Below are 21588 nucleotides of genomic sequence, written 5' to 3' on the forward strand. Positions count from 1 at the left end.
TGTGGTCTCAACATTTTGTCCTTCCTTTGAGCTGGGTCCTGACAGCCAGAATATGGGCTGAGAATATTAAGGCTGTAAGAGAGGAGGCCTGATTTTTGGATATTTAACCAGATATTTAACCCCTTTTTTGGGAACTCATTTCCACGAGGGAAATTAATTGAAAAGACATAACATAACATCGGTTTACTAATTGAGATATTTTGCAAGCTTTTGGGGCTCCATATTACCTAATGATGGTTAATTCCTTGACTTGAATAACGGGAAAAAAAAAAAATGCTCCACAATGTCGATTTTTATTTATTTTTTTATTTTTTTTAAAAACAAACAAAGATAAAAAATTGTCATATTGTCCATGCAAACTTCAAGCAGCCTTCTTTAAGCAGCCTCCACAGATTATGTGGAGATCAGTGAAAAACATGTGCCATATAAATTAACGCATTAGATCAAGAACACACAGAGATCCATCTTTAGTCCTCAGAGTTCAGGATGGTAGCACCAAACACTGCTGCTGGTCAGACCGTAGTTCTCCTCTCTGACAGAGTCGGGCAGCTCGAATTGCGCCAACAGATGCAGGAGCTGTCGTATATCGTGACCCTCGAACTGGGCACGCCCCGGATCTCCAATCAGGACTCTGGTGCCGTGGAATCTGATGCAGCGATCCAGCCAGCTGTGAAGGCTGTTGGCGAGGGCCTCATCGTAGAACATGTCACCAAGGAGGATCAGGTCAAAGCCCTCCGGCTCTGAACCAATCATGTCGTTGGTCACGCAAACAGGCGGCTCCAGGCCGTTCAGCTCACAGTTCATGTGGGTCGCAATGGCTGCAACTGTAACACAAGCAAGCAAGAGAATTTATCAGTAATTATTGTTGTATTGTTGAGTTTCAAAGCATGGAGTATGTTCATCGTCATAATTTGATTATCAACCAGTATCTAATTCTGTTAAAGCAGTGGTCATTTCATTAACAGGATATAAACAGCCACAAAAAATGACTGATCTGAGCAAAAGTCAGAGTATGAAGCAATCCAGAGTAAGAAACCTTTTTGGAAACTCTTTTTTATTTATTGAATTGTCTTGTATAACCACAAAAAAGTAACACTGTGACATTCAATACATTTTAGCAATTTGAATTCCTCTTTAAATTTACTGCATGTTTACTTTTAATAATTTGTATGTTGATGTCATGTAGTGAAATGCTCGGGGTTGACATGTATACATATTTAAATCCTGTTTATAAGACACAACTGGTCATAGATAAATAGATATAAATACAGTTGCATACCAGTGTCAATGTCATTTGCCACTACATGAGCAGCACCACTAAGTTTTGCAGCGATGGCTGAGGCTCCACAGCCACTCCCCAGATCCAGGACCCTTTTACCCCGACACACCTCAGGGTTGTCCAGGACATACCTTCAGGGAAGTAAAAGTCAACAGCAGTAACTCTTGGGCATGATGAACTGTGGTTGTTGTTTGTAGGGGCTTACCTTGACAGCGCCTGTCCCCCTGGCCAGTATATGGCCCAGTACGGGTCAGGAAAAGGCCAGAGCTCTGGTTTTTCTCGCCAAAATCTGCAGTTTGGGGTAAGTAATCTCAGTCTGACTTCAGGAGTCAGGCTTTTTTCTCCAACTACTTCTGTGTTCTCTGAAATAAACCCCCTGATATGCTCATCCGACTGGCAGATTTTTGAGAGGCATCTATGTATATTCGCCTGGGCAAACAGCCGGTAAAACAGTTTGACATAGCCAGCACATTTTGGATGAACTAAATGTCCAAACATGATGATAAAGTTGGGAAAAACTAGTGGAAAACTAGTTAAAGTAACGCTGCTTAGCTAGCTGCTAGACACGTTGGCCACATAGCTGCCCCGTGGATCGGTATTTATTGTTTCTCAGATCAACTAACGAATGTATTATGATGTTAGGAAAGAGCAGCGTACACAAAACAACAATTCACGTTAATAAAACACTGAAAAGACGCAAATAATTTCGGCTACCTAAGGCGGTCCATGTTATTTTCCACACGGAACCAAAATAGAGTTGGACCAACGTTCCATCTGCTTTCTGGAAACAGAACACACAACATTCGTTCCGCTCATGAAGGTTCCTACACAGCGTTTAATTATAACTAATGGTTCAACTAACTTTATTACTTGCAGGTTATAACACAGAGACCACAGTAAATCACCTACCTCTATAAAAGACTGTTCTACACATATTTGCACTACACTTTAAATTCACTGACCTGCTTTATTTTTTTGTATTACAATTTAATTGAACTGCCCTGCCCTAATTAAATAAATGTGAAAATGAGAAACTACTCCATTTACTTCACAGCAACATATTACAACACAGATTACAAAAATATTATTATCTAAACAGAAGATACACAGAATAAAATCAGACATAAATCAGACATTTAACTATGCAGTGCATGTACACATTGCTATACACTGCTATTGATATCTATAACTACACAGGATAACTGTAAGTACAAGAGCTTCCTATAGAATGAATGAGCATTATTTTTGACAGTGCTAAAGAGTTTAAATTGCCACAGATGCATGTAGTGCAAATATCATAAATATATGTATATGTAAAACTGTACAAGTAGCTGGGCAACACTTGTTTAGCAAGTGTCCATCTTGGCTGAAAGAGGCTTGTGCGATGTTTGGGAGTCTGTGGTTGTGTCGGAGTGTGTTGTGCCTGTGTGCATTGGTGTTGGGTGGGTAAGTGATTTGTGATCACATTTACACACAAACTTTATCTCGTATGGTACTGTCCTGTTCACATCACCTGTATATGATATACTCCTTGTTGTTCTTTTATTTTAAGAAAAATCTCTTCCTCATTAATTGTTCTTATTATCTTTTTACGTATACTGATAGCAACATGTAACCAAAGTCTAATTCCTTGTATGCGTGTGTGTACATGCCAAAATAAAGCTGATTCAGATGTATATTTGAGACTTTATATAAACTACGAAGCAATTATGAAAAGAATGAAGGGTATAAGAACATAAACAGTGATCCAAAATTATCGTTATTAATCAAGTTATAGTTATCAGTGCTGTGTGACCTCTCACTGGTCTCAAATAATAATGATTTTAATATATTTTCTGCCTTTAACAACACATTCGTGAATGTTTGAACTTGGAATCACTTGACAACAAAAAATAAATTCAGTCCACTGTGCTAAACAAAATTGCAGTATGAAATTCTCTCTTAAAAGCATAAAGCCCAAAACAAGGTAAGAGCCAAATTGAAGCATGATTTCCCCTGTGGTTGTGGATTTACCGCAGGTTTGAAAATGTGAAATTGACACCGTGTATATGAGCAGATGGTTCACAGACTCGCAGCCGTACACAGTTTGTCCAGTGGCAGTGCTGAACGGAGCCCGAGGCTGTAATTACAGCACCCCTCATGTTCTCATCTTGTGTAACGGTATTGCTTTTTGATGGAGAAGGTGAACGAGTCCTAATGGATAGTTTTCCTCCTGTCATTGAAGTTACCGCGAGCTGACCCCCGTGGCCTGGACCGGCACACCCACAGATCTGCTGGGGGATCGTTTTTATAGATGGTGTCTGTCTATCACAGCCAGCGGGGGTTGTGACTTGATTTGATATTGGAATTGCAACCTTGAGCCCTCTGTCTCTGAGTCATTGTGGCAAGACGGCAACTGTGTGTCCCCACGCTGTAGACCAGGTACACACAGGCCTTTGCCTACTATTTTCTACGCTGTGAGTTTTGAGTGTCACATATCATTTGCTCGTTGCACAGGCCAGAAATGTAACCTTACAAAAAGCAATTTGAACGCTCGGGCTGCTGAGACAGGAAGACGACCACTTTCAGTGAGCTGATTCAGTGAGGACATGAAAGTCATCCATACATAATACAAACTCTGAACCGTTTTCACTGATCCCTCTTGGTTCAGTTAAAATAACTACAGGATAATCAGTGTGATTGCAAAAACTAATTAAAACTAGTCATTTCACTTTGTTGTAGCAGGAGGTGTTGTTTGACTTCCCTTTGTCTGAATTAGTCAGAGTAAAAATGTGCTTTCTATAGCTCCCCCAGAGGACACTACAAACTTTCGCTCTGATTTAGAGACTTTTGTTTTTAAAGATGATGTCCTCCACATGGCGCTCTTTGACACAGATGACTCTTGTTCAATCTAGAAATCGGGCCTCCAAGCTTTTTCATCCAACTTCTTCCCCATTCTCAACGTGTTACACCAAGTAAATATTTATGTCTTTCTCACCCTTCCAGACTTTGAATTATTTGCCACTCTCTCTACTCCTCTGCATTGATTGACTCCAGACACCCACAACTGGGGTTCTTTGGAGAAATAAAAGTGCCAGTCCTACATGACGAACTGCTCCGGTATAAGCTTCCCCACGCCAAAACAAGATAACGAAACCTTTCATCTTTGATATTAGCTGAGTGAAACATGCCCCTTACCCGTGATAAATTGCTTCGGTTTTCCCAAGTGTTTTAGAGAATGTATTCAAAGTCTCACTCTTGTTTTCTCGGAAATCCTTTGTTTATACAGATAAAACTGATGTTGCTGAGACAGAGTTTACTTTGACCTTAAATCAGAATCAGAATACTTTATTAATCCTTGAAGGGGATTGTTTTGTTGCTGTTGCTCCCACAAAGTGACAGTTGCAAGAGTCAAATACAAACAGAATAAAAAGCAATATAAAAAGATATAAGAAAATAAAGACGCATAAAAAAAAGAAACAAATATTGCAAATGTAAGAGCTTACAAATAAACTAAAAGAGTCTGTGTTAAGAGTGTTAAGAGTGACCAACACTCAGCGGGAGGAGTTATAAAGTTTGATGGCAGACAGCTTGACCTTCTGTGGTGCATTTGGGTAGGATTAGTCTGTTACTAAAGGTACTCCTTAGACAGGCCAGTGTGTTGTGGAGTGGGTGGGAGGAGTTGACCAGGACCGTCTTCACTCTTGCCATTATCCTCCTCTCTGATACTGTGTTCAAAGAGTCCAGCTCCACCCCTACAACAGTTTACTGAGACTATTGGCGTCTGCCACTTTCAGCATTCAGCGGCGTACAGGAGCGCACTGACTCATAGAACATCCTCAACATCGTCCGGCTGATGTTGAAGGACCTCAGTCTCCTCAAAAAGTAGAGTCAACTCTGGCCCTTCCTGTAGAGTGCTTCAGTGTTCTTTGACCAGTCCAGTTTATTGTCAACGTGCACTCCCAGATGTTTTTTTTTTTTTTAAGTTAACTTATTAACCTATGAAAAAATATGATCATGTGATGCTGTGGCCACATGCATTACCACATATCTTATGATTATAAATACTGTAAGTACTAACTTACTAGGAAGTTAACATAGACTGGTCCATGGTAAGTAAATAAACAGCTCCCCCTGTTGGTGAATCCGATTATTTAAATTGTTAAAGAAGGAATAATCATCAAGAGATTCTGTATTAAAAAGACCATTGTATGTGTGTATATCATAGACCGTATAAAGATTATTATATTTATACACAGTCTGTGGTGTCTACATTTTTACTACATTTTTAAGTTGCAGAGATATTCTTCAGTTTACAGAGTAGTGGTTACTGATGAATAAATGTATAGCTGCAGCTTATCAAATCAACCATAGTACAGTATAATTGTACACAGACGCATGGAAGATATTACGCATTTAACCCATCCAAGTGGTCTGCCATGTCTGACGCCCTGGGAGCAGAAGATAGAGCCAGTAACCTGACCCGAAGCTCCATCTCTAACCACACCAAAACTGAGTTCCCTGACCGGGAATCGAACCCGGGCCGCGGCGGTGAGAGCGCCGAATCCTAACCACTAGACCACCAGGGACACTTGCGAAACTTGTTTAGCTGATCTGACCACAAACAAATCAAGAACTCATCAGACACTTTCCTCAGGGAATTACTGCTCCACTGTACAGCTCGGTTTTAATAAAAGCAGGCTACTTTAATTATCATTGATCAGTTGGTACATCATCTGTCTTATGCCAAAGGGCCGCTCCTGTCCTCCAGAGAGCTTCAGCTGTCTACTGCAGCCCATTTGTCCATTTAAAACATCAATAGTCACAACATGATGAGGTAAACATATGATGCACATTGCTCTGATTTTTCCCATTTTCATCTACCCATGTTGGGTATAAAATTCTGCTCTCAACTGCCAAGGTGGCTGCGATAAGATGCACATTTCATTTATTTATTTCCCCAACTTCCTGGATTCTGGACCGTGGCACTTTTTCGGCACTACTGTGCTCAAAATGTGTCTTGCTTTGACCCAGCTCCTTTCTTTTCCCACGTTCCCTCTGTCCCTTTCTACTAATCTGTTTGACTAAGGGCCTAACAAGTTGAAAAAAGAAAACATGCTCATGAGATGCAAATGAACATTTCCTAACCATAAATAACCTTGTGAACAAAAACATTGTTTAACGAATTAAACTATGGACTCAGCTGAGGACGACTAACTGATAGTAATGTTGGATTAATGGCTGAGATATGAGATATTATCATGCAGCTTTGTTTGGTCACACAATTACATGATTTCAGTAAATACATATTGTAATATAATATAATGAATTAATGCACACATTATTTTGTATAGCATACGTAAGTTACATCTACAACAGTCACACAGCTTCCCTTGTGATGACAAAAATCAAGTTCCCGTAACGTTAACCGTTAAATGTCAGGATGGCATGTTGGTTTTTATGTCAGCGTTAGCTAAGCATAGTTGTGGTTAGGGTTACGCCTTCCTTTCCAGGAAATGAATGCACTGGAATTCAAAAATGTCATGGGAACATGACTGTGTGTTTGCGTGGTGGGGTAGTGAGGTATGCTCTGAAAAGATCTCTTCAGAAATGTGATTATTCTTATTAAATTGCCTTCATGTCACAGCTTCGAACTTTTTCAGGGTCTCTTGCTGTGAAATTCTCACATCATATTTTTTTTTTTGGTTAGCTTGTTTTGCTGCCTATTGGCTTAACGATGCCAAGAGTCACAACAATGTCACAGGCTGGAGAACAACTCAGTAAATCTCACAGACACATTAGAGAGCAGAGCGTAAAATGTGTGATTTTCCCTTAGGAATTTGCTAATTGTAGATATAAGTGTTGAAAGTACCTTTGAAATTAATCATAGTTTAATAACATAGTGTGATGATTCCTGTTACAAAATGTATAGTAGTTAAGAGTGTGTTCTGCTTAATATGTCTTACTAACCACAGAATATTCCAGGCCGTGCAGGAACAGAAGAATGTCAGTAACAGATAAAGGAAGGGGATGCAGCAGGTTGAGATGACCCAATGCTAGATTAACCAGACGTCCATATCAGGGAGAATAGTGTGTTCTTTGTTAAGGTTGTTGTGTGCAGGCACTCACTCGAGGAGATGGAGCGAGGATGGAGTCAGATGTTATGGGCGTGAGCGGCAGGTGAAGAGGAGAGACGGAGTTGGATTACGAGCCAACCAGAAGACGACACACCCAAGTTCGCCTGCATCCTTCACAACTTTTTGTAGTAGTATATCAGAACTGGGTCAGGGAAATATAGGTAGTCAGACTTCATGAACTGACATGACTTTGTTGTTTGTCAGGGACAGGAAGATTGGACCCAGAGCTCTGTAAGCTTATTTCTTTGTATTGCTTTTAATAAATTACTCAAACTGAGAAATTGAAGTGTCCAGTGTCGTCCATAAAACAAACGCGCGGAGAAGAGGAACGAGGTCAAAAAGGGATTGTAAATTGTCTTCTCCAACATAATATTACCACAAAAGATGTTGAAATAAGACAGAGAGAAATCAGTGGAGGGTAAAAACACTGTAAAAATATGATCCGTAAAATAAAGTATTATTAAATTATTTGTTTTATTTTTGCCGAATTGATGTGCATACAATGTTAAGTTATCCAGCCTGTACATAAAGAATTTTAACTTAAAAAATATGAAGTGACTATAGCTGACAGATCGATGTAGTGGAGTAGAAAGTATATGCTGCATTACTAAAATAAGTGAGACTGCCTACATGGATTTTTTTTCACGCTTCCCGATTTCCTTTGTGGTTAATTTGAGTTCACGTCGGTTTGGCCGTGACTAAGCCATTTCTTCCACACTTGTGGGTGAATAATAATAAAGCAGGAAAACCTGTTGTGCACCTCTTAGTTCTGCTCCATTATCACCATCACAATAATGGATTTCTAACCCAGCGGCGGCCGCTTACGTTCCTTCAGAGCCTGCAGCCAGTTTAATGAGCACACAACCCTGATCCCTGCCGACGGTCCTAAGTCGTTGTCCCTCAGCTTCACCACTGGAGGATATTCTTTGTTGTGTCACCTTAAGCAGAAACATATCTGAAACATAAAACCCACACATTCACGCAAAGCTCATTATCATTCCAACCATAGGTGGCAAGAAATAAAGGTTTTTAGATTTATTCAAAGAAAGAAATCCATGCGTTGATTGTTCTGGGGTCAAGGTGCTGTTTCGGCATTCTTTCATGGACGAGCTGAAGAATGTGCCCCTCAGGGCTATTGCTTATACACATGACAAAAAGCCAGAGTTAAAGGGGAACTACCATTTTTTACAACCTGGACCTTATTTCTGGCATAAAATACGATCGTTTACTCACACATATAACTTTGGTGTCATTTGGAGTCATTTGGACGATATTTAGATCCGGGTATATCCATATAGTGGGAGTGACTGGGGCACCGAAACGCAGCCTCTAAATAACGCATTATCTGCCGAGAAACTCATTCATTTCATCAATATTTTGTTATGATACGCTAGTGCTATTCCCCGTTGAGTCCGGAGTTACCTGTTATCATCATGCGTGGACGAACCATAGCAGTACAACCACACTGTTATGGTTCGTCCACAACCTCAGAATCGGAAAAATATTCAGCCATGTTGCAAAAAACTTGCAGTAGCAAATTACAGGTAAACAAGCTGACCGTCGCGGGTGTTCGCGGCGCTCAGAGATGACATAAATCCAGATCAGAAGACATCATCAGGATGATGATAACCAGTAACTCCAGACTTAATGTGGAATAGCACTAGCGTACAATAACAAAATATTGAAATGAACGGGTTTCGTGGCAGATAATGCGTTATTTAGAGGCTGCGTTTCGGTGCCCCACTCACTCCCACTATACAGATGTACGCAGATCTAAATATGACTACAAATAACGGGGTGAGTAAACGATCGTATTTTATGCCAGAAATAAGGTCCAGGTTGTAAAAAACAGCAGTTCCCCTTTAAGTCTAATATAGAACTTTAAATATCTTTTTTTCTTTTTTCTTTTAAGAGTTCACCTGGAGCAATGGGACTCCTGAAATAAAGACAAGACTGATGGATGTTGTCAATATTTTTATTCATTAATTTGTGTGTGTGTGTGTGTGTTAGTTAGCCTACATCTAATATATGTTTTATATATATATATTTAATGGAGTATTTCTTTATATATTGAAAATACAAAATAAAGCAGTCTGCTAAAATAAAAATGTCAGGACGGGTAAAATTGAGACGACTACGATTGGTATTCTACACCTATTTTATTTCTTCTAATCATATTGAAAGAATGAACTGAAACCATGGTAAGGAATTAATGAAATTATCTGAACATGATCAGAAAAATACTTTAGAAATTACATTATAAACCTATTAAAAACCTCTCAGGCAGCCTAAATGTTCATGCGTTGTTTGTCTAATGCACGTATTGAGGTGAACTATATATCAGACTCAAAGATGGTATGAAAACTGCTCCTCTAATTTTCCTAGCTTTTCTGAGTTTGTTTCCACATTGTACACGGCACACAGGCTTTCGTTTTGCTCGCTGTCCCCCCCCCGTGAGTTCTTGCTATACTCACAGAAGTAAATCTCACTTTTCCAGGTTTTTCAAACATGACACTCTTATCAATTTCAAACTCACAATAGAAGGAGTATAAACCTTCTTTCTTTGCGGTGTTTGTAACCATGGAGATTGCGTCCAGCTCTTATAATACATCCATTGTTTGTACCTGTCCCCTCTGAATAGCACTGCAGGAGCGATTCCTGGATTATCACTCTTGTTTGGTCCAGGAAATATGGCACAGACGTATTTGCCTGTGTTTGATTACCTTTTGCTTAGATCAGTTTGTTGGTTCAAATAGAGGAGTTGAGGTTAAAGGTTAAAAGTAATGTTTATCGGTTTGAACAGGAAACATACAGTCTCTTGTTTTAAACTATTTCGTCCACCCGTATATCTATCCACCTTTGCTTTTATGTACTTTGTAGATCCATTACTACATATTACTTCACTTCCTCCTTTGCTCGTGTCATTATAATGTCGGACACAAGAGCGCGCCACCACAATAAACGCAATTTCGGCTCATGATAACCACCCTGGATGAATGAGTTGTTAAATGCGGTAGGCAAGTCTTGTATTTTACACATGTACACCAAGAAAACACAACAAAACTGACTTTGGCCTCTGTTTCAGCTTAGTCGACAAATGTGCACCGCATGGCGCCAGAAGAAATACCTGCCAGGAAATACAGAAATACATAATTTATTTAGAGAGTTTACTCTTTGATTAACACAAATCAAAACAATGAGGTGTACTGAATTGATTTTCCTCCTCTGAATTATTACTGAATGCGATTGGGGGAACTGTGAAATAATGAAAACGATATGCTCGAGCTGGAGGTTGCATTTGCAGATGTTGCCACAGGACTTGAAAGACATGTTTGACTATCAGAGGAAATGAATGAAAAAAAAAAATAATAAAAAAATAAATATATATATATATATATATATATATATACACACACACACACACACAACAGTATCTCTTAGCTATTCTTGTATCGCTAACAACTCATTTCTCTATTTATGCAAATGACTTAATTAATATGCTTCTGAGGAATAATGCTCTGTGCAAGAGCGAGCTCAGTAATATACTCAGAAGAACGAGTGGTACTTCTGTTCTCTTATGAGAGAGAAACAACGGTAGAAGAACTCTCAGTGCATAATGTTTATACCCTGGTTCATGACAAAGGTCCATCGCCACAAGAAACACATGACGTCCATAGATTCCCTCTGTACGTATTCCTTCTTTATTCTCACGTTGAAATTAAGTCTGCTATTAGCTGTGTGTAATAAGTATGAATGAATTCAGGTCATTTCTTTTTCAGAGACATAAACCATTAAAGCCTGCTGTGATGCGAATACTATATATATATGAAGACAGGTGACAAATTAGATGGAAAATGAAATTCTTGCAGTGTTAAGCAGGGTTTCCCAAAGGTGGAGAATTTACATGTGATGGCGGCATGCCTCATGACTTGTGAATGCAGGCACTTATTTTCTGTGGATATGATTAACTCATGTCACTTAAACGCCTCACGACAGTAGGTTGATGGTATGAGTAAACTTGAAAACAGCAGAATTTAGATGCAGTGAAAGTGTCTATAAAAAATGAGCCATTCTTTTGAAGTGCTCTCAGGGTGGAAAGGAACCGTAACAATCTGGCTCCTTTCAAAGCACCTTAATACCCATCATTGGATGGGACACCGCTCTTCCTAAAGAGCTTCCCTAATTTGGTGTTTTTACTGTGGTGGTGGAAAGCTGTGTCTGTCCAAAATCTCCCACAGGTGTTCAAATGAAGTGAGATGTGGTGACTGTGAAGGCGCCACGTAAGTCACACAATTTTCATCCAGTGACCAACTTTAGACACAACTCCCCTCAGGCCAATGATAGATAGATAGATAGATAGATAGATAGATAGATAACAAACGACCTCCTCAACGTGTCCGTGGAACAGGACTTTTGGATTTTGTTCTTGCATCTGGCACCGATGTCAGGGACTCCAGCTCTGCCCCTACCACAGAGCCAGCCTTCTGTATCAGTTTGTCCAGCTGCGAGGTGCCCTTCCTCTTAGTGCTGCCTCCCCTTCATATTGATCTGCAGTGAGCCTTCATTCTAAGGGGATAAGTGGACCCAAACCAGAATAACCACAGTATAACAGAGCCAACAAATCCCCTCTCAGTTGGGAAGACAGAAAAAAAAAAAAGAAAAGAAAATGCCACACTCTGTGCCAGTACACAGTGTCTTGAGAATTCAGTGTTTCAGACTCTTGGTGTACGCCACACACTCGGCTGCATTAAAGCCTCATTCATGTTTTTATCTCATCTTGTCTTGACTACTGTAATGCCCTCTGTATTGGTGTTAACCAGGACTCTCTGTCATACGGTTGCAGTTGCCGCACAGCTTGCCTTTTTGCTTATAAATCACTAAAAGGTCCAGTTCCTACGTATCTCTGTGATCTCCTACAACCACATGTCCCGTTAAGGTCCCTCAGGTCTGCTGACCACTGTCTTCTGGTGGTCCCTAAGAATGAGGCTGAAGCACAGGGGAGATCGTTCTTTCTCACCTGCAGCCCCCAGTCTCTGGAACAGTTTACCTTTGCAAATTAGGCAGGCAGATGCACTGCTTGTTTTTAAATCCCTTCTTCAAACCATTTGATTCCGTTTGCTGTTTTTATTGTGAGATGTTGTTGAGTTTTAATGTAGTACCTTTATTTCTTTTTACTTCTTCCTCTGTCTTTGTTTTTGTGTTGACTGGGTTGACCGTATCACTTTTTTTTCCCACGCCTCTGCAGACATGTGCGGTTGTTTTTTTTTGCACCACCGGACTCTTTTTTGTGTATTCATCTTTGTAATGAGGGGTATGTGAACTGCAACTATACTATGCTTCTTGTGCAGCTGTTAGGAAACTGTTCTTGCTGATGGTCTCATCACGTCCTGCACTGACACCTGAAGAAGAGTTAGTTTTTCCTACATTTTGCAAAAAAATAAAATAACAGTCACTGTCATGAAATGTGCACTGGTTGCAACAATTTCTGACCCTTTTTTTTTTTTTTTTTTTTGCAGATGTATTTCCCATAAATCTAAATTCAGATCCCACTCTCACTGTTCTTATTGAAACACAGGCTAGTCGAGCTGTGTTTGTGACGGAAGCTCCTGCCATCTGTGCCCCAACAAACTTTTAGTTTTTTTTTCAAAGTGACTTGGATCTTTTCCTCTTGCCATATTGATGCAAAATCCAAATCAACTGGCCCTGCTCAGCACTTTTATACATACCACAGAGCATGACTGGTTTATTGTGGAAGCATCTGCATTCATTGTGTCTCTCCACTCATTTATCCAGCTTTTTTTCTTTTAATTTGTCACCCGTCTGCATGGATGATGTGGATGCATGCTTTGCAGCCTGTAAGCTGGGTGCCATATGGTGACATAAGCCCACAGTAATCAGTAAATATTCAGATTCAGCTGCATGTCTTTTATTCTGTCCTTCTGTTTTATTTTCAAAACTAAAGTCAGAGCAGATCAATACGGAGAAGCAAATGCAAAAAGTCTACGTCGAGTGTCAACAGTTCTCTGAATCTGGAGGTTATTCTCATTTTAAAGAGGGGGAACCATGAGAACAGCACAAGATGAGAGCTGTTCACACACACAAGAGCAGCTGCATATGCTTTTTTTTTTCACACTGGTGCTATTTACAGACAGATCACAGCATTAAATGTGATAATAAACAGGACGTAGAACTCATTAAAACCGGTCACAAGAGTGCTAACTAATAACTGAGCTGCCTCCAGAGACGAATCCCGTTTTCCACTCGGATACAATAGCCCCTCTCATCCGGCAATTGTTCATAAAAAAAAAAAAAATTCTGAAGAATATAAGAAAAAGGCCCAGCTGGAAGAAGAAAGTATCACTGATGAAACCCATTATCTGTTTAATTAGCTGCCCTTGTATGCTGTACATATCAAAAGTTTTGTGCGCTGTCAAATAAATCAGTCAGATGACTTCTTTTGTAGATGCTTTTGATTCGGCGCACTGAGCCGACTTAAAATAACTTACAGATGGAGACTAGGTGTTGTCAGGCGCATGATTTGTAACACGGGTCACAGTGACACGAATTTGCAGGGAAATTAGGAGAAATGGGACTGAAGCATAGACTGTATATAAATATGGACGTCGTGTTGTCACTTCCTTGCATTGGCCAAACTGACGCTATTTTCCAGGGGACACGGGCGTCGCCATCTTGCGACTTTGGAGCCAGAGTCTGCACAGTACGGTCTGAGAGTGGAGCCACGTGAAGCAGCAATATCAATCATCCATTATGACACATTCTGTTTATATAGCGTCAAATAACTAACTAAAACGAAACTTATCCAAACAGTTGACACTCGAACATGCATCCACATTATTTTAACTGCCTAAAACGACAGAAACCGTACTTGAAAACAATTATTTGACATGTATTTTAGTGTTTTAGTTTGACCCAAGTCCCATCCACTAACATGGAGGGGGTGGAGCTTATGACCTATACTGCAGCCAGCCACCAGGGGGAGCTCTACTTGCTTTAGCTTCACTTTTGAGAAGCAGTTCCTCTGTGCATCTTTATACTGTCTATGGACTAAAAAGAGATGGTCAGGGAGAGAAAATATAGTTTCATGGAGAGATTAGTTCTCATCTAACATGAAAACCCACTGCTGATAGAAAGTTTTTGGCTCCATATTCTGAGCTGAAGCTGCTTGTCCCCCGAGAATTGCACACTCATAAAAATGTCACCACAAAACAGAACAAAATAGGCAGTTTCCCCCTAAAGGCTTGCGTTTCAGAGACAATTGTAAGATGTGAAGCAGGAGGAGGCCGCACCGGTAGATAACACTTAGAGAAAATAACCGGGGTGGGGGCAGAGGAAGGAGTGCACACGCTGGCAGCAGACTCATCTTTCTAAATGCTCACTCTGTCATCCAGCCCAAATCACCAGCGGGCGACCGTGTTTAACGTCCCGGGAGAGCGCTTGGAGAGGGGGTCACCGCTCGGCGTGCCGCTTGATCTGAGGGGGATTGTGTGCAATGAGAGAGAAAACAGACAAAGCGCGGTGGTGGAGGATTCCCAGGTAGTTCAAGGTTAAAGCAGAACTCCCGGCACAGCGGCTCATGTACTGACAGAATGCAGAGGTGTAACTACAGAGAGCGCAGGTTTCTGTGGCAAAAATGTGAGCAGCTGAGGAAGCTGAAAATGTTGTGATTACATTTTATTTATTTTTTTTATACTGTCAAAGGGAAATGGCTACCGTATATTTAGGTTTTGGACACAATCTAAAAGTAAGCTTTCACACCCTGGGAGATGATAAAGAATAACAGTCATCAAGTAATTCAGATTTAGATTTAGCTTATTTTTCATGTGCAGGATTAACACAGTAATGAAATGCTGTGGATAAGAAAACTGGGGTCATAGGGTTAGGGTTTTGCCATAAATGGAAATACCTAAAACAAAACGACACTAAAATTTAACAGAAATTACAGAATTTAGAGCATTAAATAAAAATCTGCAAAGGTGACAAGTGGAAATGTCTGTTATGTTGCACATTGTAGTGTACTGGTAGACAGGTGATGTGTCTTCAGTGTCCATAGAGTAGTCTGTTCTGAGTTGATTAGACTGATGGCCTGGTGGTAGAAACTGTCCTTCAGTCCAAACAAAGTCCAACAAAGAAACTATTCATTGTTTATATCAGATAGTATAGATGTGGAGGAGCTCTCAGTTTGCCCCCTTCCTCTGCATGGACATTGGAATAATAGACGAGTTAAACACTTTGATTCGAACAGACTGTCCCAGTCCGACCTTTGATAATCTGCTCAACTGGAAAATAATAACGGTGCCTGATAAACATGCAAACGCTTCGTTGGATTGTTTTCTGTCTCGGTGGAATAAATGCATCCTGTGCATGCTTGCCCCATGCGGGACAAACATCATGTTTGCAATGTCGTCCAGAGACATGCTTGTTAGGTTAATTAGTGATTCTAAATTGGCCGTAGGTGTGAATGTGAGTGTGAATGGTTGTCTGTCTCTCTGTGCTAGCCCTGCGATAGACTGGAGACCTGTCCAGAGTGTACCCCGACTTTCGCCCAGTGACAGCTGGGCTAATTTTGTAATTTTTTCAGTTGGATTTAAGTTTTACTTTCATCTGTTCCCGTCTCTATGATTCCACTCACCTGTCTTGCCTTGTGTCTTTGTCTGTGTGCTCCTCCCCTCACTGGTCTCACCTGTCTCTTGTTATTCCATCAGCACTTGAGTATGAGGGTATATATAACCCTGAGTCAGTTTGTCTGTTCTGCTACCACTCTCAAGCTACGTCTGTTTTGTTACCAGCCTGTTGTTATTTCCATTCTACTCCTTGTGATTCCTGTTGTTAGAGAGTGTCTTTAATCAATTAATTTAAATTTTTGGACTACCTCTGCCTCACAACCGCAGTGCTTTTTGTTTCCTTACATAAGTCAGCTTTAAACTGAACTTTATTACTTCATACAGTTTTGCTTCCTTGTGTTTGTGTCCTGCATTTGGGTTCTACCGCACCACCATGAAACGTTACAGAACACCAACAAAAACCAGCTCAACTGGACTTCTACAAGTCCACCAGGTGGTGTTAATTTCATTAACAAAGACGATGATGAAAACAAAAACTATGAAGAAATTTGTCTTTTATGTTGATGGGACTAGAATGTTATCTGATAAGATGCTTAAATATCGGACATTTAAAAATACATGATCCCTTCGTACAGGCTGACTGTCTTTCAAATTCTGCATCCCAGTCTTTGGATTGGATAAGGGATGTTTGTTTTAAACGACCAAAGCTACCAAAACTACCAAAATTAGCTTTGAAGCCATTTGAAGGCGCATCACCCTGATTTTTATGAAGGCTCCATACTTTTAAAATTATACATTCAAACACTAGAGTGTATAATGGATTAAAACTGTGAGAAACTGTAAGGAAAAAAGACTTATAAGCATTTTTGTCTGACGACTAAATCAAAAATGGCTGTCAAAATAAGACTGAAGTCTGAAGTTGACCTCATTTTAACTTTTTTTGGGGATAGTCTTCTTATATATTTAGTTATATTTTGGGCAGGTTTTACGCTCCACAGTGATCATAATCACTTTGAGAAAGTCCAAAAAGTTATATTCTTCTGTTTTCAGGCATACAGGCGCATACATGTTATGTGATTATTTCATTTAGTTGCAGTCTGTATTCAGAATAATTTAATTCAGGTCAAAGAAATATCGACTGCTGTTTAATTTGCCTCTTCCTTGGCTCATTTTGAAAACTCTCATACTATGACGTTTTCTCTACTCCGGTCGGTGAGAACTCCTCCTTTATAACCCCCAGCACGAATGCCACGACTCAGAGACTGACTTAAAAATCTTTCTTTAGAAGGGGGGAAGCAGAAATGCCGGAGGGCTGGAAACACAGCATCTCGATGACCGGTATAACCCTGCAGTATGTGTTCGTGCTCACAGAACTGTGGGATATGCATCTATACTTCCTCAACCGTGATGACCATGAACTCCTGTCTTCAACACTGACTAAATAATGAACTCTTTTCTGCGTGTCTCCATACATCATCTACATACTGGCTTCTCTGATTTATAAGCATTAAAATGATAAAAGTTCACCAAATATGTCACTACGTAGTTATTCCAGAAATCCCGGGCATTATTGTATTACAAAAATCAAGTTCTTCACAAGCTGTACATCTTCAGAGCACCACTGCTTAATGTAGGAAATACCAAAGCATAATGGACGGCTCCAGCTGTTAGGAAATCAACATTTTCCTCAGACATAGAAGAAAACTCTATCACAATAGGGCGAATTACCTTAACATTGACCTTTTGCTGTTTCTAAAAATCCCAGCAAAGACATCGCAACTCATGAACACCCGGACCGCTCTGAAAATTTCCAATTACGAACTTGTGAATACCACAAGAGAGCTTTTGTCGTGAACATGCTGAACTTGGCCCCCTATGAAGGCAGTATTCTGAGCCTGTGGATGAACAGTGAAGCATGACAATCACTGAGATTTTTACTATACTTTTAAAGTTAGGCTTTGAAGTGTGTGATTGTTTAGGTTGTAGCATCAGGCTGCAAGGCACTTGGGCAACAATGACATGTTGTTTATAAGGAGGCATGGAGCAACAATAACATTTATTTGGAGCCATGCTTGTGGAATTGATGCAAGTCCAAAATTCACTCTCCATTTAGATCTATTTTGGTAGCTACACTATATTGCCACAAGTATTCACTCACCCATCCAAATAATTTAATTCAGGTGTTCCAATCACCTCCATGGCCACAGGTGTATAAAATCAAGCACCGAGGCATGCAGACTGCTTCTACAAACATTTGTGAAAGAATGGGTCGCTCTCAGGAGCTCAGTGATTTCCAGGATGCCACCTGTGCAACAAGTCCATTTGTGAAATTTCTTTGCTACTAAATATTCCACAGTCAACTGTCAGTGGTATTATAATAAAGTGGAAGTGACTGGAAACGACAGTAACTCAGCCACAAAGTGACAGGGCATGTAAAATGACAGCGTGGGGTCAGCGGATGTTGAGGTGCGTAGTGTGCAGAGGTCGCCAACTTTCTGCAGAGTCAATCGCTACAGACCTCTGAACTTCATGTGGCCTTCAGATTAGCTCAAAAACAGTGCGTAAAGAGCTTCATGGAATGGGTTTCCATAGCCGAGCACCTGCATCCAAGCCATACATCACTAAGTGCAATGCAAAGCGTTGCATGCAGTGATGTAAAGCACGCTGCTACTGGACTCTAGAGCAGTGGAGACATGTTCTCTGAAGGGACAAATCACACTTCTCCATCTGGCAATCTGATTTACGATTATGGGTTTGGCGGTTGCCAGGAGAATGGTACTTGTCTGACTGCATTGTGCCAAGTGTGAAGTTTGGTGGAGGGAGGATTGGGGGATGTGTTTTTTTTTTTTTTAGGGAACTGGGCTTAGCCCCTTAGTTCCAGTGAAAGGAACTCTGAATGCTTCAGCATACCAAGAGATTTTGGACAATTCCATGCTCCCATGACTGGCCTGCACAGTCTTGACCTCAACCTGATAGAACACCTTTGGGATGAATTAGAGCGAAGACTGTGAGCCAGGCCTTCTCGTCCAACATCAGTGTCTGACCTCACAAATGCTCTTCTGGAAGAATGGTCAAAAATTCCCATAAACACACTCCTAAACCTTGTGGAAAGCCTTCCCAGAAGAGTTGAAGCTGTTATAGCTGCAAAGGGTGGGCCGACGTCATATTAAACTCTTTGGATTAATAATGGGATGTCACTTAAGTTCATATGCGTGTAAAGGCAGATGAGTGAATACTTTTGGCAATATAGTCTATCAACCTGGTAAGGAACTATACAGCAGCCAAATGTTGCTAATATGCTACAAGCAACTCATACATCATGGGTCTTTTGAATTTAGTCTTTGAAAACAGCCTCCTGCTTTGGCCGGGGGCAATGCAGAGTAGAGCAGCTAAGGATTAAAACTAAAGTTGCATAATGTCAAAGAAATATATGAATCTAAAAGATGCAATAAAAGTGCTCCACTGAGCTGACGAAAACCGAATTTTCTCACTGTTGGGGGGGAATCACCTTTCACATACAAACTTTCGTTCGATCAATTATTCATTTAAGAAAACTGGTTATAGCAACAAAATTAGTTTTTAGTGAGCTAATATTTCATAGTTGATGGGTTTAATGTTACTTATGAGGTGAGGACGTATACGGTAGCGACAAATAATTAATTATGCGTGTGCAATATGCAAAGCAAATGCTCAAAAATATATGCACTTTCATGTTTGGCTTCCTTTTTCTGGCTTAGAACAACCACCTGGCTCTTAACTACTTAAGCTTTGCTAAGAGACGCGTAACCTGAATGCATAAATTGTTCTGCTTAAAGGATTTTCATCTGCAGCCTCCTGAGCAGCTTCCCTTTTTACATTAATTACGGCTGGGGTCAGAAAATTCAGGTGTTCCCACAACATCTCTCCCATCGCATGAAACACATGAAATTTATACACACCATTTGTAATATTAATGAGGCTTTATATTGGATGTTGCCAAAGCTGCAATGTGTCCTGAGAAGCACTAAATCCCCTCAAGAAGGTGACCTGACTCTGAGTCAGTCTTGGCAGATGTATTGGCCAAGTACAGTACATATAGCTGCACTTTTAAACATTGTCTGGGACTGAACCATGCTGTGTGGCTCCTGTGTGACACCTGCATTGACTGAGCTCCTGCTGACTACACAACAGCCACCAGAACCCCCATCGAACCAAACTGACACGGCAGCGAAGGCACACAGGGGTAATGATCTGTACTTTTGTGTGTCTCGTGTGAAGTTTTCAGATGCAGCAATTCAGGATTTGGTCGATTCTGCGTCCAAGTCCCTCATTTTGAATGCCTCAGATGAGATTCTTCAGACCTAGTTACGCAGGGGATCAATTCCTGCAGAAGTACAAGTTCCAAAGTTTCCAAAGTCGGCTATTTGTCTTTGTCGTATAGCAATTACACGCGCCTGCAAATGTATACGTACATAAATATGACGGGTTTAATTTGATGAAATTGTATGAGTTATCTTTCCTCTCATATTTGCTGCCAGTGTAATACAGTCGGAGAGGGAAGTGAATTTAATTTCTGGAGCTCAAAGCATTTCAGCTGGACCTACTTTACACCAAAGAAGTGATTGAAAAGCTCTGCATCATCAACCATAAGCTGAAATAAGATGAAATAATGGTTCATCCTTAAGTTATTTATTATATGCATCGTCCATAACACTCCACATAATACCTTGTTTGCTTTATTGCTGCAGCCATTACCGCAGTGATTTAATGTTTGCTAATTGGTGAGCTCATGTATTTGCCTCTTGCTGATTCGTGTTTTCCATTACAGGAGCGCTGCATGTGTGTCCTTGATTATTGCTCCGATTATCATTCTGGTGTGCATCAGTGCTCATCCATCACCGCTGCTCAAACACAGAGCTACCTCGACCACGCCACACCTCCTGTCTGCTATTACTCACTCATGGTGTTTGTTAGGTTTGTGTCTATTGTCGTCGGAGCATGAGGCTCAGTGACACTTAAGGACATGTTTTATTAATTCTAATGTTGTTGTCATTCACACGTTGTTTTAAGATGTCAGGCGTGATGAATAACTGAACGTGGACACTGTACGGGGGAGAAAAATACAACATTTTCTAAACAGCTTTTAGGTTAAAATAAATTCCACATTTAGGTGCTGTTGTTATTCACAACTACACCAGGTGCACATATATTGTGTATGTATATTCTGGTTTTGTGAGATGAAAAGTGGGTCACATATTTCATAATAATGGTGAATTAAAAATATGCAACAACAACGGTGGGGTTTTAGCAAGTGTCAGCAGTTGTTGGACATGAATGCACCAAAGAGTAGGAGCCTCTTTACCCTTGATCATATATAGGGTTTGTGCGCTCCATCTGTGCATAAAAGCAACCATCTGCCCAAGTTCATGGACAGACAAACAGAGATTGATGGAGTTGCACTTTGATTTAGCTTGGCCTTGCATACAAACGTTAAGTGGCTGGAAGCTCGGTCAAAGTTAACAAAATCCACAAAGAAAAGCAGCGTTCAGTTATGATGGACTACTTGTTTTCTATAGAGCTGCAATGATGCATTGATTTATATGATGACGCTGATTACGAAATTACATCCATT

At 40.4% G+C, this 21588-nt stretch overlaps 1 protein-coding gene across 1 annotated transcript; it reads right to left on the bottom strand.

The window, feature by feature from the left end:
* Positions 1–344: 344 nt before the first annotated feature.
* Positions 345–2065, bottom strand: etfbkmt (electron transfer flavoprotein subunit beta lysine methyltransferase). Its single transcript, XM_084554767.1, has 3 exons — positions 1485–2065; positions 1280–1410; positions 345–824 (listed from the first exon to the last, which is right to left on the bottom strand). The coding sequence occupies exons 1-3, from the start codon at positions 1775–1777 to the stop codon at positions 475–477; spliced, it is 774 nt and encodes a 257-aa protein (XP_084410893.1). The 5' UTR covers positions 1778–2065; the 3' UTR covers positions 345–474.
* Positions 2066–21588: the final 19523 nt, after the last annotated feature.

This window comes from Chelon labrosus (genome assembly GCF_963514085.1).
Source record: "Chelon labrosus genome assembly, chromosome: 11".
NCBI classification, from domain to species: Eukaryota; Metazoa; Chordata; class Actinopteri; order Mugiliformes; family Mugilidae; genus Chelon; species Chelon labrosus.

Bases quoted from the DNA above. Each gene is read 5' to 3' on its own strand.
- etfbkmt (XM_084554767.1), bottom strand. From the start codon at position 1,777: ATGTTTGGACATTTAGTTCATCCAAAATGTGCTGGCTATGTCAAACTG. The intron at 1,411-1,484 runs GTAAGCCCCTAC...ACTTCCCTGAAG, and splicing joins GGGGGACAGGCGCTGTCAAG to GTATGTCCTGGACAACCCTG. The intron at 825-1,279 runs GTATGCAACTGT...CTTGTGTTACAG, and splicing joins GGCAAATGACATTGACACTG to TTGCAGCCATTGCGACCCAC.